Source organism: Oryctolagus cuniculus, chromosome 1 (assembly GCF_051225735.1).
Source record: "Oryctolagus cuniculus isolate XC-2025 breed Fujian yellow rabbit chromosome 1, ASM5122573v1, whole genome shotgun sequence".
In the NCBI taxonomy this organism is placed as follows: Eukaryota; Metazoa; Chordata; class Mammalia; order Lagomorpha; family Leporidae; genus Oryctolagus; species Oryctolagus cuniculus.
The window spans coordinates 50,276,232-50,304,012 of NC_142867.1; the positions used below are offsets into that span (position 1 = coordinate 50,276,232).

General features: G+C 42.4%; 1 protein-coding gene across 50 annotated transcripts in view; it reads left to right on the plus strand.

The window, feature by feature from the left end:
• SOX6 (SRY-box transcription factor 6) overlaps positions 1-26,667 on the plus strand; it is a 647,472-nt gene extending 620,805 nt beyond the window's left edge. For 28 of the 50 annotated variants that reach the window (XM_051833972.3, XM_070073077.2, XM_070072957.2 and 25 more), the window contains 3 exons: positions 3,723-3,956; positions 6,501-6,717; positions 20,099-26,667. In XM_051833972.3, coding sequence (XP_051689932.1) covers positions 3,723-3,956; positions 6,501-6,717; positions 20,099-20,402 — 755 coding nt within the window. In that variant the 3' untranslated portion in view covers positions 20,403-26,667. The remainder of the gene's footprint in view (positions 1-3,722; positions 3,957-6,500; positions 6,718-20,098) is intronic. The other 22 variants (XM_089328236.1, XM_070073046.2, XM_089328354.1 and 19 more) reach the window with 1 other exon arrangement.
• The last annotated feature ends 1,114 nt before the right edge of the window (positions 26,668-27,781 follow it).

Genomic DNA, 27,781 nt, shown 5'->3' on the forward strand with positions numbered 1-27,781 from the left:
AAGACAGGATAGGAGAAACCCTCAACATGTCTTTGCAGGGTATTTGTAGTGTACAACCTCATATTTCCTATATCACACCCAAGTGTTAACTCAGGCATTGTAAGTCTAGTCAAGGACGATGGAGTCCCTTTACAGGATGTTAGCAATGATTATCAGGGCAAGAGTGAGAGACCATCCTCACAAGCAAGGTTGTTTTGTTATTGTTTTTCATCGACTGGGCATGATTTGCATAGTTATAAGGTAGCCTTAGAATACTATAGGTTTAGCAAATTGTGAATAATTAAAAATAAGAAAAAAAGAAAAACATCTGTCCAAGTTATGATTTTGCAAATGGATCTCTTCATTATGAACTTGTGTCATATTAGAAATCACTGCTAGAAATATGTCTGATTGGATACAAGGTATAATTTGAAGGTGTGCTTGAATTTTAGTATTTCTGGGTAAGTTTTTTTCTTACCAAATCCTGGTTCATTTTATACAACATTCACAATTTAGCTCCTCCTTCATTTCTCAGGAAAATAAAATACATGCACAACTCCCTTTCTTACTTCATATTTTTATTTCTTCACATATTTTATTTCAAACTTATTTTTTGAATTTCTCAGTTTCTAGAAGCATTCCTTGTGAATCCTGCACACAGGCTGTGTGATTAATTCAGTGTCAGTGTCTTGTAGAAAATATGTGTGGGGGGCAAGGGGAAAGATCAGTGCATGGCAGTTCATGGAGGTGGGACCTCATCTCTGTTTCTTAAAAGAAATGGAAATTTGGGGCCAGCGTTGTGGTATAACAGGTAAAACTGCTGAGAGTGACACCTGCATCCTATAAGGTCACTGGTTCGTGTCCCAGCTGCTCCACTTCTGATCCTGCTCCCTGCTAATATGCCTGGGAAAGCAGTTGATGGCTCAAGTGTTTGTGCCCCTGCACCCATGTGGGAGACTTGGAAATAGCTCCTGTATCCTGGCTTTGCCTAAGCCCAGCCCTAGCCATTGTGGCTCTTTGTGGAGTGAACCAGCAGATGGAAAACTTCTCTCTCTCTCTCTCTCTCTCTCTCTCTCTCTCTCTCTCTGTAACACAGACTTTCAAATAATTTAATGTTTTTTGTTTCTTAAAAAGTGGAATTTAGAAAAGCAGAGAGAATAGGAAGGAAATGCTAAGATTGCAGTATAATGACAAATTTATGTTTGGCTTGGCTTGTCTGGGAGGATCAATCGGTATGGAGTAGATGATCTAGAATGTTTTTCTATACTAAAACTGAGTCTAAAAATCCACCAAGATCTGTAGGAGATAAAGAAAGAAAGAAATGGAAGCTGATTTTTGCTAGAGATGCAAAGAAAGTTGCAACAGTGAAAGCAGATCTCAAATGTTAATCACCTGTGGCATAGCAGTTAACTTAAAATAATACTGAAATGTTTTTGCATTTGACAGTCTCCACAAACCTGTCTCCTTTTATGTGTATGCATGCCAGTATATAAATTGCTGAATCCATGTCAGTTGTAAACTAATGGCACTGAGGGCATCATAAATTACCACGGTGATCCTCAGGAGAAGACACTGTCGTATCTGAATGAGTATTTCACTTCCAGAGTAATGTATGCCTTCATCTGGCCCAGCAGTCAGCATATTGCCCTATGTTGATGGATATTGTCAGCTGGAAGCTACACTACATTTCACTGCACAATAAACATGGCTGTCAAACCCATATAAAGTGAAATCAATTTATCCTGTATGGTCAGTGCATTTTAAATGAAATTAATGTACTGTGGGTATGGTGGCAAAAAGGTAGCATATTAGTTATGCATCTCAGGATCTGAGAGTTCTCCTGTAAGGGATCATTCTGTCTAGTAGGTCTGAAAGAAGGGTGGTTTATAAAATGTGCTATTTCTGCACGATTCCCAGAAAACGGCCTCTCTGCCCTCCTTCATGCATAGAAAAAAATTTCACAATATTAGCCAATTCTATCCTTTTATCTTGTCTTTTGTTTGCAGTAAATGATGACTGTATTTGCCAAATAATAGTGTGCTTTAATGTTCTAATTTGTTACTGTCTTTGGCGCACACAAATTTGTACTTAATCAAGGTATCTAGAAAAGCAGTACAAGGGCCAGAGATTGAGTGGGTCATGTTGTTCTTGTTTAGTAACTTCACTGAGATGATTTACTTTTTTCCAGAAAATATAAATGTTGGTTCTAATGTATATATTACTTCTAAATATGGGGCACAGACTTTACTATTTCTGCAGGAGAATCCTTGGCCAAGGCCATCAGTCCAACCACTTTGCATTAGCTAGAGAAGTTCTCAGTTGAGAGGGAGATTTTCAGTAGTTGCCTCATAGCAAAGCAAATATCCATGTGTCACACTGGTCAGGTCCATGAGAATAAACAAGAACTTCATTCATTCATTCACTCAGTACCTTATAACAATTGAAATTCGGTGGACCCAGATATTTACTGAATCTTAGGAAGACAGCAAGTGAATGAGACTCAGCCCCTGCCTCTCCTCAAGGAGCTCCCAATTTAGTATGTTACTAAAGCCAGCTTTTCAGCAACTGTAAAACAGCAGGAATTTAGACATTGTTTCATAGGGAAGTGTTAAAGAAGTACCTTTGGAAAACAGAAAAATATATCATGGCCCACGAAATAAATATCTCATGTGCATATATGAGTTGAAAATGGAACTATTTCTTAATGAATATTTATTGAGTGTCTATTATGTGGGAAATCCTAGGGATACAAGAATGAGTACTACATAAACACTGACTTCAGGGATCTCACCTTCCTGGGAATGTAGAGGAAAGATCAGAGGGGAGTAGTGACATGAACGATTCATTACCCTGGGGCATGTAGCCTGAAAGCAAAGGGATGAGTTCAGCCCAGAGCATCATTGCAAATATGGCTCTTTTAGCCTGAATTTCCCTTCCCGTCTGTCTCCCTCACCCCCCTCACCTGCTGATTCCCATTCATAGATGTCACGTCTCCAGGAAGCAGTAGTTGCCCGCCTTATCTGGTGACTTCTTGGTACCTGTTAACTTCAGTATCACAGCACTTACCTCACCCTCTGTTAGAACTGTCCATCCCTCTCCTGAACTGTGAGCTCCTAGAAGCAGGAGCTGTTTTATTCACATCTGTATCCCTGGCACCTGACATGAAGCTTAGCTCATAGTACTTGTGCAGTTAATATTTCCCATCAAGTTCATTCTTTCTTGAAAAATACCAACATATGAATAGGACTTGAAAGATGAGTGGGATTTCACATGAAGGATGAAGGATCTTCATGAAGTAAGAAGAGCACAGGCCAGGGCACAACATGGTGGAAAATAATTCTATTTGCAGGGGTGGGGGTGCAGATGGGGAGAACATAGCATTTGAAGTGGCTATAGCTTTTGTCAAGTGAGGTTAAAATGACAAATAAAAAGGAGGAATTTGAAAGAATCCCAGCAGGAAAATTTACCATAAGATAATGTATCATTATTTTACTATCCCCTAGAATTGATTGGAGTAAATATAGTAGGTGAATAAAAAATGCAAATTTAATTTTGCCCACACATTTGAGGGTCACATCAGATGGGCCTATAGAATTGTCATTTAAAATTGTCTTCTGCTTCCAAGAGGTCACTTAGAAAAGAAGGGCCTAGAGAAGACAGCAGAACCAGGCGGCAAGCTGTGTTCCGTTATCCACATAATAATGCTTTGCATCCGTCTTGTTCTTCCTGCCCTGACATTCCAGGAAGTAAAGCAATGAATGGCTCTGCAGCTAAACTACAGCAGTATTATTGTTGGCCAACAGGAGGTGCCACTGTGGCTGAAGCCCGAGTCTACAGGGATGCCCGCGGCCGTGCCAGCAGCGAGCCACACATCAAGCGACCAATGAATGCATTCATGGTTTGGGCGAAGGATGAGAGGAGGAAAATCCTTCAGGCCTTCCCCGACATGCATAACTCCAACATTAGCAAAATCTTAGGTGAGTGCAGCTGATGCTGATCTTCTACCCCGGGGGGTGCTGCAGATGTGGAAGGCAGGGGTGGAAACTAACTAGGCTCTTAAGGCAGATTGCGGTTGGGCAAAGGCCGATGAAGCTTGGCCAGCTGCTCCAGGAGCCCTTGTCATCATGTCTGTTTCTCCCACCACACAGCGTGGCATTCGCTTTAGGAGTTATCGCACCCAGGAGGGCAGGTGGCTAAAATCTTATTTTAGAGACAAACTATTTATAGTGTGTGTTAATACTGTGAATTTAGCGACTCTTGAGAGTTCCCATTGCTAAACAGGAATCAGAGACAAACTTCATCTCCTGTTCTTAGTCTACTTAAATCCCGAAGTTACTTTGAAGCCTTGGGAACACTCATAGACCCCACAGTTTTCTGCTTTGGTGTTATTGGGTTTGTATGTCTCACTGAAAGAATACCTCAAGGACTAAGGGTGAACCCCGAAATGGTGTGAAATTCACGGGGTATGGAGCTGTGCCTCTAATGATAATCAGTTTAAAACTTGCAGCATAAAGCTACATGTGCTTTAATAAGATCTGACTAGTTCAAATTTCATAGCAGTGAGTTGAACACATAGACCACAGGGCAGAGACCCATTTTGTGGGGAATTGGCAGAGTGATTCCCTGTTTCTCAGGATTAAACTCAAGCCTTGTTCTATTAGCGTAAAGCTTGCCTCGTACAGATTATACAGTTTGGAATTATTGTGCTCAACATATTGAACATATTTTATTCAACATGCAGCATTACAGTCAACATGTTTCCTCTTTAAAGAGAAAAAACACAGAAGGCACTGTTCTATTTAAGCTGTCATGATGTGACAAAATCTCAAAAGGAGCTGTTTAAGAAGCTGAAAAACGTTAGAGACTTAAACTGTGGTTTTAATTTTTTAAATGTTTTGTTCAAAAGCAATAAATATTTAACCTGAATAAATATCAACGATCTGGACATACACAAATACACATGTTGTGTCGCTGTATAAATAATTTAACTTGATTCTGAGGCATTTTGAAGCAGTGACCTCTAAGAAAATTTGAAACATACGTGAGATCAAGTAGTGGTGAAATGATAAAATACACGTTTTTGTTTTGTTTTTTTCCTTTTGACTTTCAAACTTCAAGGTGGAGACTAAACTCATTACAATTAAGTGGGGTCTTATTGTTAGGGTTTCTGAGACACACACAGGGATATTATTCTTTTGAGTTTAAATACCTTTCAGCCTCAAATGCTCCTAATGGACATTTGAAAAAAAAAATCCGAAAACGTAAAATCAATGCTTCCCTGGCCTTAGAGTTTGATATTTCATTGAGATTTTCATAGTTTTCCTGCCGTTTCAGTGGCAATGTGAGTAAGCTTTCAGATGGACACAGAGCCTCTCTGTTTGCATTTTGGCAACGGTGGGAATCCATACTATTGGTGTGCATCCTGCAAAAAATACATTGGGGGTATAGTAACTATATTCATTAAAATGTAAACTTTGAAACACCAGCAGTTGCAGGGTAGCAAGATTCCTGTGGTCACTGGGGCTTTAAGCTGCTGGGAGCCAGAGGGGCACAGAGAAGCCTGTGTGCATGGAGCATCCACACAACAACCAGGAAAGAACAGGGATTGATGTGCTATTAAAGCAGACCAGGATATTGCTGGCTACAGAGAATATTTGCACAACTTTTCCATTTGTTTATGTATGAAAAAATCTCCACTGAAGAATAGCTAACGTCCAGTCCGCACAGCTGTTACTGCTTTCTTCAGCAGCAAGACACAAAAATGCAATTTGATACATGTAAAAAACACATCCCTTTTTCGTCAAGTGTTTAGATCATTCTTTATAAACAATATTGGAGAAGGGAATACTTTGCCTTCTTCCTGTGTAAACCGTATTAAAAATTTTTGTACTTTTATTGGTACAGCTTTGAATGAGCGTTTATAGTACTTGAAAATGGTATATATAATTCCAACTGTACCTTCCGGTTCTAAAGCTCTAACTTCTTAAGTAAGTTTGGGCTTTTTAATTACCCTAGGCCAGGGGAGATGGTGTGCACAGTAGATTTTTTAAGTGGAAGGGCATCCACATCTGCTGACATCTTATCAAAGGATAGCTTTGCTAAATGTACTTGGAGTATGGAAGATGTTTGAACTGTTGGTACGAAGAACTTTGCCTCAGAATCCTACCATACTCAAAAGTATGCTTGGGAAGGGTAGGATTTTAACTGTTCAAGAGAGAAGCAGAATGGACAGCAACAACTTTGGTGTGGGAGATGATCTTTAAGCAGCAGAGATGTATTTTGAAACCTTAAAGTAGCATCAGGCTTAGTTATTTGGAGAAAGTAATACAATAAGTGTGTTCCATACAATATTGTCCTTTGTTTTATAGTCTAAAACACTATTGGGAGGCTCAGTGGTCTGTGATAACAGGAGCTACCCAGGGTAGAAGTGAGTGAAGTGGTGGAAAGATGTATCTAGTCCTATTTTCCTGGAATATGTTGCTTTGATCACTTGGGTTCTTAAAACTATTTTTCGCATCTAGGATCTCGCTGGAAATCCATGTCCAACCAGGAGAAGCAACCATACTACGAAGAGCAGGCCCGGCTAAGCAAGATCCACTTAGAGAAGTACCCAAACTACAAATACAAACCCCGACCGAAGCGCACCTGCATTGTGGACGGCAAGAAGCTCCGGATTGGGGAGTACAAGCAACTGATGAGGTCTCGGAGACAGGAGATGAGGCAGTTTTTCACCGTGGGGTAAGTGCTCAGCCACCTGGGCGTTGCTTTCCTAGGACAAAAGCACGGCTTGGCCCCTGGCAGTGTTGGGGAAGCCGATCAGGGAAGGCAGGAGGATGCAGCATGCTGAAGGGGCTTAGCCATTGTCATCTCTGCTGTGTCACAAGCACACAGATGAAAACAGACCGGCAGTGGCACACTCCCAGCTCATCACCCTTTCCATTGTTTCCCAAAGGGCTCTGAGATACTCGGTGCCCACACACAGAGTTTGCGGTAGTTTATTTAAACAGACACACAGGGAGAAAAAAAATAGAAACTAACTTTAAGAAATCCCCAGAAGCTTTCCAGCTTCTCTGGGTGGTGCTTCTGATTGTAATCACAATAGTCTGCTTTTGTTGTGGGATCTACCACAAGATAATTGGCCTTGACATTGGTTAGAGGACCTCATTTTTGGCATGAGATCCAGAACTCCTGTTGCAGTAAATTATGCTGTGGTGGAAGCAGTAACAATGTGGATTTTCTTGTTTAAATCAGAAACTAGACATGTTTTTGATATCTTCAAGTCTGATTTCATGTCATTTTGTTTAAAAATTAGGTAATAGATTTCTGGTATAAATTTCGACTTGGCTGACTGACTGTCTGCATTCACAAGAGTCTCCCTATGACCACAGTAGTCAGGATAAGTGGGGAGGCAGATGCTGTAGATTCCAGCACACTCAGACCTAGAAGCTCAGAGGCTTGGGAGCCAGGGCACCACTCTGGAGGCAAGACCTGAAGCAACTGGAAGCCAGCTGGGAAAAGGCTTAAGAGGGAGAAGTGAAGAAAGCAAAATGGAAGCTGCGTTCACTGCTGTCTTGAAGGAGGCTTGAGGAGCTATGCTGTGCCAGGGAGAAAGAAAGCTTTCCTTAATGGTAGAAAAAAAAATACCTAAAGGAGAAGCACAGAGCTGTTTATTTCTGAGGACGTGCAATAGGTAACCCCATTGGGATTAAAAGTTGGTTTCAGAAGCATATGTTTAAAAGTATAAAATTAATTTGATATAGTAAATTGTCAGAATTCAAAAAAGACAATGGGAATAGTCTAAATCCTGTATCTGCAATACGCCAGTGTTTGGGGAAGGAGCATGGCCTTTCGGGTTGATACTGAGGTTCAGATGTTGACTGTGCCACCAACCTGGGCAAGTCATTTTATCTCTTTTCTGTTTTCTCACATGTGAAATGAAACAAATAATAGTATCCATCTTGTACAATGGTTGAGGAGATTCAATGAGGCAATTTTTAAGAAGATTTATTTATTTATATTTGAAAGTCAGAGAGAGAGGGAGAGAGAAATAGCACTAGCTTCCATCCTCTAGTTCATCCTCCAGTAGGCTGCAATGGCCAGGGCCAACCTAGGCTGAAGCCAAGATCCAGGAGCTTCATCAGTCTCCCACATGGGTGTCAGGGGCCCAGACACTTGGGCCATCTTCTGCTGCTTTTCCCAGTCCATTAGCAGGGAGCTGGGTCAGAAGTGGAGCAGCCAGGACTTGCCTTGCACAGATGCCCATATGGGATGCTGGTGTCACAGGCAGTGGCTTTAACCACTATGCCACAACGTCATCCCTGAGGCAATGTTTTTAAAAAGTACATCATACAGTGCTTAGCACAATATCAATGAAGGTGAACTGTAGTGTTATCATCACCATTTAATTTGTATTGAGTATATCACAGCAATTGTTAGTATCATTAATATCACTACTATTTAACATGTATTTAATACATATCACAGTAAGACCATAAGTTTTATCACACTAGATAATCATTGAATTTCTTTATACTATGGCAAAGTTTAGAGAGGTAAGGAGGGACTTAAACCACTTTATTATCCAAAAATCCCAATATATTAATGAATGAAGACATGCAAAAATAAGGTTATCAAATTCTTCTACATTATAAATGTTCGCATTTTTCAAAGCAATGTTTTCAAACCAAAAGCTTCAATGGAATAGAACCGGCTTACACAATGGTTAGATTTATGAAACACACCAACTCATGGTGTCCTTTAGGTAGCATAGTCACAGTTACAAAATACAGATTTCAGACCTTTAAATGTTGTTAGTGTACCTCTTAGATGGTGTATAGTAGCTCTTGAAAAAATAATAAAAATTTTAAATTTGAGATCTTCAGTGATTCCTGGCCTTTCCTGAGTCATGTCGCCTATGTTCAGTGATACACAAGTGAGTCTCTTTCACTATAGTCTGGAAGCTATCAAAGGTATTGTTTTAGATCCCTGATACATGTTTCAAAACGTAAGTTATGACAATACTGTTTACCTTAATGTCTTTTACTAAAAGGTTCATTAAAATATCTATGGATCAAAATGCCTCAACACATACCACTATGTGTAAAATAAAATTTAAAAAACCCACTAAAACAGCTTAATAACATCTACCATTTGGGGGGGTGTATTTTTTAATTGTTACTAATATGAAGAGAACAAATTTCATCTATTTCATAGATACAGTTCTAAGAAGACAACCATACTTTCCTCCCTCCCTGAGGGCTCCCTGCACTAACCATAATATTCAACAAGTAGAAAGTAGGAAAACCACAGTTCCACAGGAGTATAAACAAGGGCTAAAAATGACAATCCTATCACAAGATATATCCCCTTTGTGTGTTTAGTGTATGCTAGACGTTTCAGATATCAAAATCAACAATCCTCTAAATACAATGAGGCAATTGAAGTTTAGAGAGGTCCTGTGGCTCCTGGAGGTGAGAGAGAGCAAAGGTTCAAGTTCAGGCCTTGGCCTCCATTGTTGGGAACAACTAAGGGACTGTCCTTAGCATGTTTCCTCAGAATACACCTCATAGCCATGTCCTGACACTACACCACCTGAGCAAAAAAGGATTCTTACCTGGAGAAAATGAAGTCATTGGTTGTGAAATTTGGATACTAAGAATACTATTCTGGTAGCGTGAGAGAGTGCTTCATGGAAGGATCACTGCAGACTGTGGAAAGTGGCTACCGAGGGCTGCACGTGCCCAGCATATCTGAATCCTGAATCTGCAGCTCTGAGCATTTTCCTCTGGTCAGCTTTGTTAATACTTACAGCACAAAGCCAGGTGTTGTTTCACTTGCAGATTTGCATTCTCTTCTAAGTAGTTGTATTTGATAGATTATTAACTCCCTGAGGGCCCTCTTTGGAAATTGATCTTTGTTAGATGTACGGTTATTACAAGAGGAGTAGAGAGAAAAACAACAAAAAGTTCTGATTGTTATTGACTTCCTGATGGGATGGGATGAGATCAATTTTTATAGCTGATTTGGAAAAGGCATGAGTAACTTTTAAGCCAATAAAACTGCATGTATTAACCTTCTTGTGCGTTTTACTGACTCCACAACTGTAGCTGATGAGTTAGACTTTTTTCTTAGTTGTTTTGAGATGAATTTATCAATAATGTGGAATGGAGTACAGTTAGCTCTTATCTTGGATTTAACCCCTTCCATTGGTAGATGAAGTATCAGAGTTTTGTAATAACCCTGATGGATACCACTATTATATAGAAACAATATTCATTAGAGTACAGGTAACTACAATGATGTCTTTTCCCAAATGTACTTTCTTTTATTTGGGAACTTATTCACTAGTTTGCCTGTGAATTAAAAGAGAATTGTGCAGGTACTGTAAAATATTAAATGTTAGGCTATATTTTAAGCAATAATAATGGAGAATCATGATTATGAAAGACTGTGTACTAAGTACTGTGTTGAATTATACAGATTATTGCAAATATACCAGAACTATAAAATACACAATATTATCCCCACTATAGGGTTGAAAATGTAATGTTCAGAGATGTTGAATACTTTGTCCAGGGCCACACAGCTAGTAAATGGCAGAACTAAAATTTAAACCAGGCTTATGCGACTATGAAGCATATGCCTTTGTTTTCCCATTACACATACCTTTCAGTTAGAGACGACATGTTGTTTAGAGACTGTACAGTGTAGTGGTTGACAGTGTCACTTCTGGGGCTCGTCTGGCTTGCACAGTAGATGTGCTTTCTTTCTGTGGGAATGAGTGCATATTACTCTTCATTCCTCCAAACTCCCCGATTTCCCATGGGAAATTTATTTAAACTCTCTGTATCTCAGTTTTCTTGTATGTAGAATGAGAATAACAATCATACTAGTGACATAAGACCCCTATGAAGATTGAATAATTTATATGCAAAGTGCTTAGAACAGTGTCTGGCACATGGTAAGATCTAAATTAGAATAAATATTATTCTAGAAAAATAACGCTGTGTGCCAAGTGGATATGAGAGTACTTCAAAAGGTTTATAGAACAATGGAATTAAAAGGTAAGTTCATTTTGACGCAAACAAAATTTGAAATCCATGTAGCTTTTTCATAATATGCATTTTCCACAAACTTTTTGAAATACTGTCATATTATTTTCTAAAACCTTATGCTATTAGTGATTTGAGCATTTGCCGTTTTGATCTTAATCCTAAAGAGGTTGAATTAAACCTATAAGATGCTTACAAATATAACACAGATACACTAACCGCCATACACCAATACTGCAGTGTACATTAGCATACACTAACCAAACTGTTCTCAGCATTGTCCCTCTGTGAAGAAGCTGGACCAGAACCCCCAGCAGGTTGCTGTTGTTTCCATTCCTTCCTGCAATAACAGCTACAGACTTTGAAATAAATTCTGAGCCTTCATAGATTATGTAACGGTCTGAAGGATCAGAAAGCAATGGGGCCTTGCCAACATATCTACGTCGGCCCTGTGCAATTTACAAAGTTAGCCTGTACTCCAGACATTGTCTTGTGACTTGGAACCCATGCAGCAACTCTGGGCTCAACAGTTGAGCCCTCATGGCCTGGGAGGGAGAGTTCTTACCCATTTCCATTTATACCAGTTTTGTACCTGCACTTTCATAAGCATCTGTGACTTTGTTTTGATGTTCACATCCATTGTTTGTAAAACCCAATACCTGGCAGCTATTCCTGTTAGTGGAATCTGCAGTGTTTGAATTTTAACTTTGAAATAGATCAGTAAAGGAAGGAAAAATGCTTTTTAGGAAAGTAATTCCTTATAGACAAAGGTTGAGCCTGCTGGCTAGATTCTGCATTTTGTTCATTGATTAGTCAGTCAATTGGTAAGGGCCTGTTTGAAACCAGCTAGGTGTCCAGCACTGTACTAAATTAAGATAGCACATGAGGAATCATTTCTGTACATTTAAGCTTTCAGAGAATGATAAGCCAGACATACATGGATACAGTTGGATAACCCAGACACATATATGAATATATTAGCAAATAATAGTTACAAACATACACACATGGAACACATAGCATATTAATGTGCATAACATATCGTGAGCTACTGATCTTGATTTTGTAGACAAGAAAGTAAAGTTCAGAGGAAGAGAGAATACTATGCATCAGGACCTACCAATCACAGGGCATCCTTGAAGAAGAGACTTGTGGTTTAGGTAGGTCCGGCTGGTAGATAGCTGATTTTTGTGTAATATAAAGGAGAGCATGAGCATTTGGGGGAAATATGGAAATGTTCAATAATGGAAAAGAAGGCCAACCTAGAATTTCCCAGCAGTGAAGAAAATCTAAGATAGGCAGGATGGAGCAGGAGCCTAGAAAGCCAGGATTCTTCAACTTGCAGTTAGCTATGCTCACTTACGTTCTTGGTTTCTTCTTATGCTGATCATAACGATGATATTACAAGATCAATGTGACAACAAGCTTATGATTCTCCATCCTAAGAATCAGTCATAATTAGAAGGGGCCTCAGATATTACACACTGCAAGCAGCAACCATAGTAGATATCCTCTCTTTTTATTTATTTTTTTAAAGATGTATTTATTTATTTGAAAGTCAGAGTTAGAGAGAGAAGGAGAGGGAGAGAGAGTAGAGAGAGAGAGAGATGTCTTCCATCTGTTGGTTCACTCCTCAGATGGCTGCAACAACTGGAGCTGCACTGATCTGAAGCCAGAAGCCAGGAGCTTCCTCTGGGTCTCCCATGTGGGTGCAGGGGCCCAAGGTCTTGGGCCATCTTCCACTGCTTTCCCAGGCCGCAGCAGAGAGCTGGATCAGAAGTGGAGCAGCCAGGACTCGAACGGGTGCCCATATGGGATGCTAGCACTGCAGGTGATGGCTTTACCCGCTATGCCACAGCTCTGGCCCCCTCTTTTTATTTTTTAAACATTGTATAAAAGGTTTATTTATTTAATTATTTGAAAGGCAGAGAGAGAGAGAGAGAGAGAGAGAGAGATCGTCCATCCACTGGCTTACTTCCCAAATGGCTACAATGGCAGGAGCCTGGAATACCATCTGGGTGTCCCACCTGGGTGGTAGGGGCCAAGCACTTGGGCCATCCTCTGCTGCTTTCACAGGCGCATTATCAGGGAGCTGTATTACAAGTGGAGCAACCAGGACTTGAACCACTCATATGGGATAGCATAGCTGCAGGCAGTGGCTTAACCCACTGAGAGTAGGTGTCTTATCTATATTCTGCTCCAGCTCATCGATGGCTAGTGACCTCACCACTTACCATGGGAATTCATTTCTTGGTGGACCATCTCTTAATGTCAGAAGTTTATTTGCTCTTAACTGAGACGTAATTTATCTTTTTGTAGATTGGTTCTAATTCTTCTTTAGTCTCCCCTCAAATAAATCTCTCCTATTTCTTATGAGGACAAATCCTGCAAAGATGATTATATTCATATCCTTTCTTCATCATTTTCCCTCTCATACATCTAGTCTCACTGCATCTTTGCTTCTCTAGGACAGGATTCCTAGGGGTTTTTTTGTCCATGCTCTAGAGCCATGGCAGTGAAGTCATGTCCTCTTGAGGCTTGCTTTCTACAGGCAGAAGTCAGATGATCAATCAGTGCATGAGTCAATGTATCTGAAAGAGTGCTGAGTCCCTTAAAACAAAGTAAAAGAAAGGGGTAGGGAGTTTCAAAGGATAGGATACTATTTTAAATAGAGTAGCTATGGAAAACTGTACCGTGAATGTTTGAGCAAAGTCCTTAATAAGTGAGAGAGCAAACTGTGCAGATATCTGGGAGAAGCAGGCAGAGAGAACAGGAACTTCAAAGGTCTTGAGGCAAGATTGTCTTTGGCTTGTTAGAGAAGAAATCAGAAGACCAGATGACAGAAGTACAGTCAGTGAGTAGGTGGAAGTCATAATATATGTCAGAGAGGGGTCAGGGAGACACACTGTAAAAGGAAATGGTGACTTTGAATTTGTTACTCAATGAGATGGAAAAGCATTGAAGGATGCTAAGCAGAAGAGTGCTGTGATATGATTTAGGTTTAGAAAGGATCATTCTGTCTACTATGTCGAGAAGTGTAAATGCAGGGTAATGGCCCACAGCAAGGAGGCTAGGCCGTTCCCATTAGCCATGTTAGAGTTGATGGTGGCTTAACAACATTTGTAGGGGTGGAGGTCATAAGAAGTGGATGGATTCTAAATATGCTCCTGGAAGACAACCAATAGGATTTGCTGATGGATTGAATATACAATTTGAAAGAAATGCAGTTCCTAAGAATTGTCCTGAGCAATTGGAGAGATGAAGCAGTCATTAGGTGTGTGGAAGATTGATCAGAAATGGACTTTTACACCTGTAAGTTTGAGGTGGTATTTAGACATCCAAATAAAATAAGTAGTTGTATATTTGAGTCTGGAATTTAGGAGTGAAGTGCTTACTGGAGAAATAAAATGGAGAGTTTTTGGTGCGTTGATATTATTTAAAACCACAGAATTGGACAAAAGTACCAAGGAGATAAATTTAGAAAGAGAAGAGTTAAAGGACTGATTCATTGGGCACTTTAGAGTTTAGATGTCAGGCAGCTGAGAAGGAAGCAGCAAGGGGACTCAGAAGGAGCAGCTAATGAGATGAGAATAAGATGGGGCCAGCAATGTGGCGTAGCAGGTAAAGCCACTGCCAGTGACGCTGGCATCCCAAATGGGCTCTTGTCACCGGTTCTTGTCCTGGATGCCCCACTTCCAATCCAGCTCCCTGATAATGGCCTGAAAAAAGCAGCAGAGTATGGTCCAAGTGTTTGGGCCCCTGCCACCCATGTGTGAGACCTGGAAGAAGCTCTGGGCTCCTCATTTTGGCCTGGCTCAGTCCTGGCTGTTGCAGCCATCTGGGGAGTGAACCAGGAAATGTTAGATCTCTCTCTTCCCTCTCTCCCTCCCTCTCTGCAACTCTCAGTTTTAAATAAATAAATAATCTTTTTATTAAAAAAGAGAGGTAGACTAGAAGAGTGGATATCTGAGAAGACAAGCAGATAAGATGCTTTAGCAAGGAGCAGAGTGCTTAACTGCATCAAATGCTGTTTATGTCATATATCAAGTAAGTTGAGGAACAAGAACTAACTTTTGTGTTTAACACCATGGTGATCTGCTCATAAGCTCTGCTTCAGTATAGTGTTGGAAAGATTGAAATGGATTTAAGAAAAAATTCAGTAGAAGAAATGGAGACAACCTTTCAAAGAGTTTTGCTTTAGAGGAAGTAAGAGAAATGGAGCCATGTCTGGAAGAAAATCTGAGTCAAGAGAGAATTTTTTTTTTTAAAGTAGGAGTGATTATGACATGTTTGGTGGGAATGATGCAGGAGAGAGTGAAAATTGATGATACAATGGGAGAAACAGCTGTGGGAAAGTTACTCTTAGTAAGTGAGCACAGGTAGTTTGAGTGTACAAGCAGAGGGTTTGTCCTTTTATTGGATTATGAGCTGACTCAAAATACAGGAAGGCAGAGAGAGGCACATATAGAGGTAGGTTAGTCAGTGTGACTGTGGAATCTTGTGAAAAGTTTCTCCTGATTGCCTCTGATTTCTTCATGCAGTGGAAAGTCAGATCCTCAGAGCTGAGTGGGAATGGGGGAGAAGAAGCTGGACAATGCGGGGGAGCTGAGGAAGTGTGAGGTCGTTGTTGGGAGAGCAGAAGAAAGGATGAGCCAGGAACATGTTCTGTATGAAGAATGAGTGGCACCATAGGCTGATCTGAAGTTCATGTTCATAAGTGTGTAGACTAGTAAGCAGGCTAGTGTGTTTTCTCCTGCCCGGTTCACCTGTGTAGCCCAACAGATTAGGCAGAGAATTGGAGGAAGCCCTCTCCTGGCAGCCTGTGAGCCAGAGTATTGCTTTACAGTCCGTGGTTGCGGCTGACTCCAAATGGCTCCTGTGGGCCTGCACTCCTGGACAGTCCAGTCCATTACCTTGTGGCCTCCTCGGTGTCCCAGCAGACCCAGAGCAGGCCTGCTCTCCTTGAGGGTCACACACACAGTAGTATTTGACTGCCTCCTCCTCGTCAGTGTTCTTTCCTAATCTCCTTGATGATGCTGTCGAGTCTGTGTGCTCATTGTAATAGTCTAGTTCTTAGATGCGGAGAAGGAGCGTCAGTGGTAATAGTTCCTGTGCAAGTCACACAGCCAGGAACTGGTGGAGCTGGGATTTAAGCCCCAGTCTCTCTGAGAACTGGGCACATAATGAAGCTCTTGTGGTATGCCCCCTTGTCGCTCCCCCTCTTCGTGGAGGAACGACACAGGACCCTGCGCTGCTCTTTTGTCTGCTCGGCCCTCCCCGGGTTTGCTGCTGGTTCTTCCCGGGTTGGCTACTATCCCTTCCACCTCCGTGGAAGGGCAGTTCCCCCTGGCCACATTCCCCACTTCCGCAGGGGAGCGGCACACCGCCGGCCGGCTCTTCTCGGGGGCTGCACAGGTGTTCCTTCAGCTAGATGTTCCCCTTAGATGTTCCTGGTGCATGCCGTCTCTCTCCTCCTTTATAGTCCTCCTCCGCCAATCCCAACTCGGCTGCCCACACGCCGAGTACGCTGCTCTCCAATCAGGAGCAAGTCCTACAGTTTATTGGTTGAACTGGAGGCAGCTGTGCGGAAGCTGTTTACTTCTCTCCCAGCGCCATATTGTGGGAGAGCAGATGCATAGAATAAGTCTTAATTCCAGTAACTCAGTCCAGTCCGGATTGCTCCCCACACCCCCTAATCTTCCTAGAAGACCTTCCTGGGGCAACAGTCAGCTATGTGCAAACGTGGAACCGGTAGCAGAGCCGGTCACCTTCCTTTCCTTGCAGTGGGGAGTAATCTTTGGGTTCTGACCAACACCATTTTTGACTTCAGCACTAACTGGGGACTTAAAACAGTCACGTCTCTGCACCACCTAGGATATGCATGTTAGTGTCATATACAAGTGTTTGATTGTTTAATTTTAACATTTTATTACCAACGTAATGCCCAAATACTGTTAAGTACAAAAAGCCCAGTTTAGGAGAGTTTGATTCTAACTCAAAATGCTAAGTATTTTTCTGATAGTCTGAGCTTGCCTTTCTCAGCCTAGTTTCAATATCCAGTAGAGAATGAGTTTTAACTCCCGGCAGCCGTACTTGTCTGGTCAAACAACTTAAACTCTCTGAACCTTAATTGGTCACTTCTCTGTGAAAGAGGTGATACTGACCTTTAGGCATATTTGGGGGATTAAAGAAGATAACATGAAAACATCAGTGTATAGTCCTAGCACATATTAGGGATTCAGTTTATGTTTATTTAATAGACCTATCAATATGGGTATTTTGATAGAAATACTGCAAAAATTCCAATCTGTTCTTTGTGGGAAAGGAACATGCCTTTGTGAAAAGAAGATGTGCCATTTGATAGTTTGGGTTGGCAGGCAGAATTTATATTACCTTGCTGAGTTGGGTAATCTCCAAAATGGGTTAATATTACAGTAAAAATTTTCATAATATGATTGAGACAAAAATGTATATATGTTTTTAGATTCAGCTATTTGAAAGGCAGAGTTAGAGAGAGAGTGGGAGAGGTGGAAGGGAGAGAGACAGAGAGAGAGAGATATCTTTCATCCACTGGTTGACTCCCAAAATAACCACAAAGGCCAGGGCTGGGCCAGACCAAAGCCAGGAGCCAGGAGCTTCTTCCTGGTCTCCCACAAAGGTGCCAGGGGCCCAAGCACTTGAGCCATCTTCTGCTGCTTTCCCAAGTGCATTAGCAGGGAGCTGGATCAAAAGTGGAGCATCCAGGACTCGAACTGGTGCCCATATGGGATGCCAGTGTCACAGGCAATGTCTTTACCCATTATGCCACAGTGTTGGCCCAGAGGCAAAAATATTTGTATTGTAATTATCTAAATTCAATAAAAACATTAATGAGACACTTACTTGCCTTGGGCAGGTGAGCATGAAATTTAATTTGTGTTAATTTGCCCAAAATTTAGAAAGCAAGAAGTATACTGTTTATTGAATTTGATTCAATGTGAGGGAAACCAGTATAGGACTTTTCTATACATAAATTTGGAATCCTCTATCATCTGCTTCCTTCAGACAGTTAAAAAAAAAAAAAACTCCCCACAAAAATCCTAGAAATTGGATTACTATCGAGGTGCTTAAATGAACTGGCTCCTGACATACTCCACAGGAGTCAGGAGCTGTCCTGATGTGGCGAGCCAACTATGCCTGGGCATTGATGTCTGTAAAGGAGAGAGTGGTAGAATTTAATCAGGTGAGGACCCAGGTTCAAAATTTTGGCTTTGCTTGTTATTGAATGTAGGGCTTAAAGCACGGCCTTATTTCCTGCATCGAAAAAATGGGCCCTGTTAACTCATGGGGTCGCCATGTCAGTTGAATGAGGAAATAAACAGGAAAATACTTTGTATGTCATGTTAGTGAAAAGCTAGAGTCGCTGTGCTCATGGTGATTGAAAGAAAAGACAGCGTGATCAGACAGCTCACAGGGTGTCTCCATCATTCTCCCTTCCGCCATCCCTCCCACCCTGTGGGGCTCGCTCCTTCTTAACACATCTACTAACACAGCCTCTTCCACATAGGTACAGGATATTTTGCTGGTATAGTGAAGTGAAGTGATTAGAAAGTGTCAGTGATAATGTGTAGGGTCAATACGAATGTTCCAAGTGGTGACTGACCCAAAGGCATGAGTAAAGAAAGCACAAGGACCTTCCAAACTTTCTTGACCCCAACTTTTATAAATATATGGGAACTGTGGCTCAGAGAGAGTAGTGAACATGACATTTTAAATGAATTTCAGCTGTAATTTACTGACCACAAAGATTGAGAAACACTTGGTGAATATTGCATCCATGAAAATCCTGTTTCCATCACAGTCTCTGAGCTAGGTAGAGCTTTGATGCTTACGTATCAGGATGCTCAAGTGAAACTGTGAGAGCAGCCATGTCTTCCTGCAAAGGGAGAGACTGACCTTCACCCAAGGATCTGGTCAGTTTGTTTGCACCAGGGTCCCATTGTGAAGAATGGTCCTAGTGTGCCCAGACCATGGCCCTCGCTGAGGTCTGGGATGGGGCATTGTGGCTGGGGTCTGTTATTCGATACTGTTGGAGAGCTCTCACTGCTCTTTGCTCCAGCCTCCTCCAATGCTAGCTCTAGCCCCAGGCCTCAGGGGTAATGATATCCAAGATGATTTGGATAGAAGTCCTTCCCTTCAGGTTCAGACATAACAAGGAGTAGATATCTGCATGAGTAACAAGTAAATGCTTTGCTGAATTGGATTCTTTGGGACATACTAAGACCCTTATGATCTTTTCTCTGTACACTTCTGAAACCAAGATGAAGGTGAAGGAAACCTGCTTAACAGTGTCATTTTAGTATGTCTCATGCCACTAGTCTTTTTTTTTAAAGGTGTATTTATTTATTTGAAAGGTAGAGTTACAGAGAGGCAGAGGCAGAGAGAGAGGTCTTCCATTTGCTGGTTCACTCCCTAGATGGCTGCAATGGCCAGAGCTGGCTGATCCGAAGCCAGGAGTCAGGAGCTTCTTCCAGGTCTCCCGCATGGGTGCAGGGGCCCAAGGACTTGGGCCATCTTCTGTTGCTTTCCCAGGCCATAGCAAAGAGCCAGATTGAAAGTGGAGCAACCAGGACTTGAACCATCACCCATATGGGATGCCGGCACTACAGGTGGCGGCTTTACCAGCTCTGCCACAGTGCACAGTGCCAGCCCTGTCTTTTTTTTTTTTTTTTTTTTTAAGTGTTCTGGGAGATTGTAAAATGTGATCTCACACCTAACTTTGTGGAATTAACCAAAGTACTTGTTCCTATTGCCAGGTGTTATCTAAGCCTTGCCATATTTGCCATTTTAAAAGAACCATAGCTTTATGTTGCAAAACCTTCAATAAATTGCTCCATTGTGTTGTTTAACCTGCACAATGTGAGGGAGAGTGGCAGGAGTCCTCCTGGGAACACCTCTTCTACCTTTTGTCCTTGACTTAGAACGTGAAACAGGGTACCCCTTTGGAAAGTATGGGGAGTGAATTCCAATGTTATGCAGAAGAACTTATCTCTGGACATTCCACCCCACCCCCTTTTTATCCGTTACAGGCAGCAGCCTCAGATTCCCATCACCACAGGAACAGGTGTTGTGTATCCTGGTGCTATTACTATGGCAACTACCACCCCGTCACCTCAGATGACATCTGACTGCTCTAGCACCTCCGCCAGCCCAGAGCCCAGCCTCCCGGTCATCCAGAGCACTTATGGTATGAAGACAGACGGCGGAAGCCTAGCTGGAAACGAGATGATTAACGGAGAGGATGAAATGGAGATGTATGACGACTATGAAGATGACCCCAAATCAGACTATAGCAGTGAAAATGAAGCCCCGGAGGCTGTCAGTGCCAACTGAGGAGTGTCTGTTTGCTGAATTAAAATACTCTGACATTTCACCCCCCTCCCCCAACAAAAAGTTCTTAAAGAGCCCGCATGCATTTGTGGCTCCACAATTACATCAGCAGAATGGTCTTAATTGTTTCCTAAAGTGTGAGACAGATTAAGTTTTCCCTGATTTTTCATGAACTTGAGTTTTTTGTCGTTATTGTTATTGTTGTTGTTGTTGTTTTTTTAATTTAGGTGAAGACATATTAAATATGAGACACCAGGACTTGAAAACTTATCTCAACCCATAGCTGTCTTACAAGTCTTATATTTTTGTCTTACTTTTTTTTTTTCTTTTGGATGTTGATAAAGGTTTAAGTTACTGTTTTAGATGGGGTTAAACATTCTCACTCAGGTATGCTGTGCCGGCCTACAGGTTGTGAATGTGTTTTTATTCTGAGTTATTTTAGCAAACAACTGAGGATTTCATATTGTGAAACAGGACAAGTCCACAGCGTGTGCAGCTGCATGTAGAGTATATTCAAAAGGCCTCGGAATTCCATTTTTCCATGTGTAGAGTTCAACTTTGAATGTGCCAAACTTTTTCCTAACTTTTGAATCTTAATATTTTGAAAGTCTTAAATGAGACACTGCAAAGTCTTAGACAATCTTTGGCATCTGAAAGTAAAATAGCAAACCACACATTTTTTTTTCCAGAAAATGGTGAAGTACTCAGGAATCTGGAGACACGATATTGTAAGGGATGAACAAGGTTGCCACAGTGCATGCACCCAATTGTGTTTGCCTCTTGACGTGCCATGAGGGCGTGACGTGGTCTGACAGACACACACCAGAGTGATCGCCACACCAGATACCGGCACAATGGTCTCCTCTGCCTGAGACCGCCGCTCACTACATCCATTATCCCTTTGCCTTTAACCCTGACATTCAGTCTTAACACATTTTCTCTCTTAAATAATTTATTCATTCCAGAATGTCAAGGGTCCACTTACTATTTATTAAAAAAAATTGTTGGTGGCATTAATTTAATAATTCTTGTTTTTCACCCTCCTTCCCCAAAGAACTTTTCAGCCCTTTTCGCCTCCTTCTCTTGCTAGATACGAAAGATGTACATAGTGATTTTATGTCCCCAGAGTATCTGGAAGCATTTCTGAAACAAGATACTATTAGATGCCCACATTATTGTTCTGAAAAACGAGTGTCTATCTGGCTGCAGGGCTGTGCATGTGGATGTCCCTGGGGTTCCCTGTGACTGAATCCTTTGCCGGAATTTTCCCCTAACTCAGTTCAAGATCAAGTGGTAGCATCTGCATCCGCAGCATTTCCCCTGCATTTTGCTCAGCAGCAAGGGTCAACCGTGGTGACCGCCAGGCAGGCCTCCTGCAGCCAAATTGAAGCCCAAGGCTTGTGGGCCACGTAGACGTCTACAGTGAAGCTGTCATGGGCTGGCACCTTTCCATTGAGTTGCCTTGGGCTGGCACATCCAGGAAGTCCTTAGGAAAATCCCCAGCATGCAAGAAGACGCATGACCACCTCAAAGCAAAAATAGAGGCAGTTAGTCAGGATACAACCAGGGAATGAAAGAAAATCATAGGGCAGGAGAAGCAGGAGAAATACATTCCCTATACGGGATGTTCCTATTGTTAACTCCGGGGAACAGACAGCTCGCGGGACAGCAGGCACTCCTCTGGCTGGCTCCCTGTATCTGTGGCTGCATATGGGGTGTGCTCACGTGTGAACAACATGAACCACACTTGTCACTCAAGGATTCCTCTGGAGATGTGCCACTGGGCTGGGACGCAGGGAGGTTTCGTTCCCTCTTTAACTTCAGGGAGCTCTGCTATGCCATTTTGACCTTCCTGAAACCTGGGCTGGTTGCCGTGGGGGCCCTCGCCCGCAGCGCTTCAGTGGAGGAGTGTCAGAGAGTGGGACAGTGCACCCATGGGACAACCCAGACTCTCATCACCAGGACATAGGAATGGCCCCATCAGATTTCTTGAGCCATTTTGTCACTTGGAAGAAAATAGTATACTTCATATTTATTTAAAGAGTGCTCAAGGCCATACCTAATAGCAATAAATAGGTCTAGCCAAGATAGTACCAGCTATGTCATTAGCTGGGAGAGCTCTCTATAAGCTGTTCAAGGTACTGATAGGAATGTTTTGTTCTTAATGTTGACTGGGGATTGGAACTTTGGTTTTGTACATTTATTTCAAATGAGGAGGAGGTCATTTTTCTAAAAAAATTCGTATTTATTATTGTCTTACTGATTTCTTTGATTATATACCTCTCCTCCTCAAATTCATTCTCATGTTTTTTCTCCTCTTTGGCTTGTGCTCTCTCTCCTTTTTTTTTTTTTTTTTATTTTGTAGCATAGGTAGAGTGCTGTATGGCTAACATTGTATTGTATGTAATTAATTTTGCACAAAGGCGAACATTTAGCATAGTAGGTTAATTTTGTTTGTTTTTATGACCATGCCAAAATAATATTCTGGGCTGGTGGAGAACAAAGGACTGTTCTTTAGGAATGAAACTTGATTTTGCTTGTAGTAAGAAAAAAAAAAAAACAAACAAAAAACACACACACTCACAGATGTTTCGTAAGTGTTATAAGCACTGGATATAAATGGTATTTTTTATCACTTCTGACTAATGTGAAACTGTTGTACGAAAACTACATGAACAAAAGTCATCTGTTTCGACTCGTGTGGGCTTGCCTCACAGTTGCCGGATTTGAGTCATTTTTATGTCTTGTTATTTCATTTATTTATGCAAAATACATGTGTGTATGAACACTTTGTTTTAGCTCCAGCTCTGCCTCGGTACTGGGGTGCAGTTACTTCTAGCCATGTTGTTAAACATGAACGGTGATTCAGGAATGATCTGACCGTAAAAGTCTCTTCCATTGGATTACACAGTGATGCTGTATTTGGATCTAAATTTTGTGCATAAGCAGTTTATTCTATTTATTAGCCAAGTTTGGCTCTAAATATCCATGGAAATCAAGAATGACAATCATAGGGATCACTTCATTTTGTTTTCGGTGGGGCTTAAACAAAGTTTTTATGACTTTACCATCTCATTTTAGATTTTTCTAATGGTGTAAATATAACATAGAAATAGAATTTATTTTTGGCTCATGAATACTTAGTGAGTTGTAAGTTATGTATTTCCTTTTTGTTCTCTGTCCATATATGTTGGTCCAAACTACAGCTGATGGGTCGGTGTACTTCACAGCAATAGCGAATTATCAGCCACAGCGAGAGAGCTGTTCAGCCTGTAGCTGGGACAACAGACCGCTTCCCTGGGGTTCTCCTGCAGTTTAGAACCCACTGTCCACAGATTCAGACTTTTCCCTTTTTATACGTACACAGTTGATGAATTGAACACCAGAAATTCCCAGCACAGCTAGGAGAGAGTCGATGTGCTTTGTGAATCCACATAAATCTTCTACAATAATTCTGTGACCCTTTAATAGCAATAAGCATGAATGTCGTCGTCAAGGCAAAAATCTGCCTCTTGAGATGGGCCATGAATACAAGTCCCACCCCGCCAGGTAGATTAAAAAAAAAACAACAACTACGCAACCTTTTTCCAGTGCTCCCTATATCGTGGTACTTTTAAATCCAATGTCCAGACTGTGTCCACTTTGTTACAGAACTCACAGGATCAGGGTTTTTCTTGTCACTTAGTTTAGGGACACTGGCAGACAATCGTGTCCTAAAAGGGTGGGCCATATGGGATAGAAAGGCAAGAAAGAAGGAGGGGAGGAGGGAAGGAAGGAAGGGCGAGAGAGAAAAGTCCTCCATGCAGCCGCAGGCAGTGGGCCGGCACTGTGAGTGTCCCCTTGGCAAGTGTGCAGCAACTTTGTTCTTTGCACACGCACCCACTTGGCCTTCCAGGAGCACACATCAGTCTGCTTCGTTTGGGATCTGATACTCTGCAGTCTGGTCCTCAGGCCGGATTTGATTTGCCAACGTCCCGACTCGCCGGCCAAGTTCTAAATTCAGGTGTGGGCTCAGCGTGCTATTGAGCTGGCCCAATGCTGGCCTCCCCTGAACATCAGCCCCCCGGGAGCCTGGGGTGTTTGAACAAGGAGTGATCAGACAAGTGCAAGGCTGCTTGCTTTCGCTCCTGAAGCCAGGCTGCTGCTTCCGTGCACGCCCGCCCCGGGGCCAGGAGCACAGGCACAGCCTGCATGCAGGGACTGCAGGAAGCCCATCTCCCCTCAGGAGAAAGGCAGCCTGGGCACCTGCCTCAGCCAGCTCACTTTGCAAAGAGTCCACCTCTACCAACTCATTAGGGAACGGAAAAAGAATCACTTAGCAGATTTAAAACCGGATGAGGAGTCCTGCACCAAGTGCCAACAACTGCATAGACATGCAGTGAGAGGAATGTATTGAGATTATTCCTGGGTCTTCCTTTTAGTGAGAAAATGGCAAACATGGTTGCTGGAGGCTTGCCTGATTTTGTACACGCTGGTCTGAGGATCGAGTTGGCACTTCGGCTCACCTCTCAAAGTGTAATAGTAATAATAATAATAATGTATGACCTCATTTGTCCTTTGACAAAAGCACTTGCATCATTTCCTTAGGTCATCTGCCCTCTGACATGTGTGCTTCCTTAATAAACAGCTTGTGTCTGTTATTCCTGCCGACAATGTTGTGTTTCTGATGCCATATCCAATTGAGCGTGCCCCTGGGCGAGTATCATTGAAAATGTTGATATGCAAACTCATTTGCTATTCATCCCCATCCTGTCTTGTCTTTGGGGTGGGGGACAGATTGCTTTCCAAAAGCTCACGAACAAGTACTTGGAATGCCTGGTCCCCTCGGGGCAGAGGTGGGGGGGGTGGGGTAGGGACAGGAAGGTAAGGCTTTAGCGCTGATGCTCTTCCCATCGTGTCCGTGGCAGTCTGAAAGGTTGAAGGCAACTCAGTGACATTGCTTGCTCAAGTAGTTTCTCATTCCTGAAGAACCACAAGCAGAAAGCGAGGCCTCCGTGCTGGTGGTCTTGGAGTATGGGGAATGTGCAAATATGTAACTGTTCTGTATGCTGCACATTGCAGGTCTGCTCGTGTGCATTCTCCGTGTGTCTTCCTTTGTCATATGTGTTTTTGCTTTCTTGGAAGTGCAGTCTTTATTGTACCCTTTTCCACTGGTAGCAAATTAGAATGCTTAGCATTTATGTTCATTCATTATTGTATTTGCCATGTAAAATTTTTATTACCTTAGACAAGCTTATAAGCTGTTACTACATAACTTATCTTACTGTAACTCTTTTATTTCCCGACATTGTAATTTGTTTGTGATGTATATTGTGAGATTGTATTCTATGTTAATTTAATCAGCACAATTCACTGACATGCTGGACAGACATGCTGGCTGCTGTTTCAAAGTGTAAAGTTTGAGTAGGGCTGTCGGGACAACTGCGACTGTTGCCCAGGTACTGTGCTTTGGTTCCTATAGCAACTCTGTGGGTGTGAGCCTTGAGAAGCTAAGGGCATTTAATACACCCTCGAGCAAATTTTAATTGCAGATTTTCTTTGTAGAAATTCTATGTATAACGCAGGTACCTACTTGGCCCATGGCTGGTAACTATTTGGGCAATTTAGAAAAAAAAAACCATAAAAACTAGTGTCTATTGCTGCTTTGAATATGTTTGAAAGTCTGAAAATGTAAATAGTTTATCAAAAAAAAATCTTGTACAGTCCAGTGTAAAGTTTTTAAATGACCTTAAGGGTTGCCATCATATCTTTCTCACTCTCCTCTTGATAATGAAAAAAAAAAAGTTTGCTAAGGATTCAAGAAATGGAAAAAAAAAAGCAAATTTAAAGGAATGAATCGTTGTTCTTAGCTTTGTGACATACACAAATTCTTGGATTTCGTTGTGCAGTATTGACGTGAGATAAAACCCAACATTGGATCATCTCTCAGTGGTACTTTTCAGTCTCCCCTCCTCTGCCTCATAATTAAAGGAAAAGACAAAAATTGAAAGACACACTGTCTTGACCTGGTGGATGTTGGCACCTTAGCTACTTTTTTTTTTTTCCTTTTTGCACAAGGTGCTTTCCTGAAATGTTGAGCCTGCCATCCTTGGGTGATAATGTGTATGCCATGATGGGGCGTGGGCCCCACGGGGGAGTGTCTATAAGAACTGCCTATTTATGCTCATTTACCTCAAGACTGTCCTCTCTACCCTAATCTAGTTGTCATCACTCCATCTTTTGTACTGCTGTTGACACTTACAAATTAAAGATAAATTTTGTTTTATGACTTCCGTGTTCGGCCTTGTCTGTGCCCTGCCGCTGCCGTCCTGCCGTTGAGCTCAGCAAGCCCTGTGCGTGTCCCCCAGTCGCTGCTCTCCTGCTGCCCGCCCCGGCTTCTGCCTGGCCCAGAGCGAGGCCTCTGCAAAGTCTTGGAGCCCCTTAGCCTGGCGAGACTGGCCTGCCTTCTTCCCTGCAGAGCCACACTGGTGCGGCAGGAAATGCTTGTGGATTTAGACGGGAGAAACGGGATCCAAGGTGGATTCTTGTCAAGAGAAGATGAGAGAGAATGCTACTGCCTATTTCCTTGAAGCCGTCTAGAAAACCTCAGAGCATCTTGGGCTGAGATTCACAGGAACCAGTCTCAAGGGCTGGCCTCTCACCGGACACCAACTGCTGCCGCCGGCCTAGCACCAAGAGTGGGGGAAGCCGCGCTTAGGAGACGGCCCCCTCTCTCCGCTGGGGCGGCTGATTCCCAGCCACTTCCGCCGCAGAGAAGGAAGCACCCATCTCCAACGCCGCCGGGGCCAGCGTGAAACTCAGCTCCCAGTGATATCCAGCTTCCGTTCCAAAGGGGGTCTCACTGTGCTCCACGTCTGAGGGGTGGAGGTGGGGGGTGAGCAGGGCCCCTAGGAAGACTTGTCAAACCAGCCAAGCCAGTGTGTGCATTCCAGTGATTGTAACCAAACTGCAGACTGAAAGGGAGAGAAAAAGAGAGAAGCAACTTAAAAAAAAAAATTCCTATGAAAAATGCCTTACAAGAGAAAAGTCCAGATTTATGGAACTTTCTCTATCCCAGTCAAATGGTAAGTTTGACAGGGGCTGCTGTGAGTTGTGCAAACCTGTCTTCCAGAACCCTCCCTCCGGCCCTGTGGGGTTGAAAGTGTTGCTAAGTATGAAACTTTGTAAAGACCATGGCCTTCGGGGTCTTGGAGTGGCCCTGCCACTTGCTGGCTGACTCTTCTGAGCCAGAGCCGCCTCTGTAGAACGGAGTCCTAAGGGCGATGTCCCGCAGCAGTGCAAGAGTGAGAAGGAAGGGCAGGCTCAACCGCCCTGCAGCGGAGCCAGAGCCCGAGCCCGCGGGCCGGCAGAGCCTGCTTCCCTCCCTGGAGAACGCGTGAGTC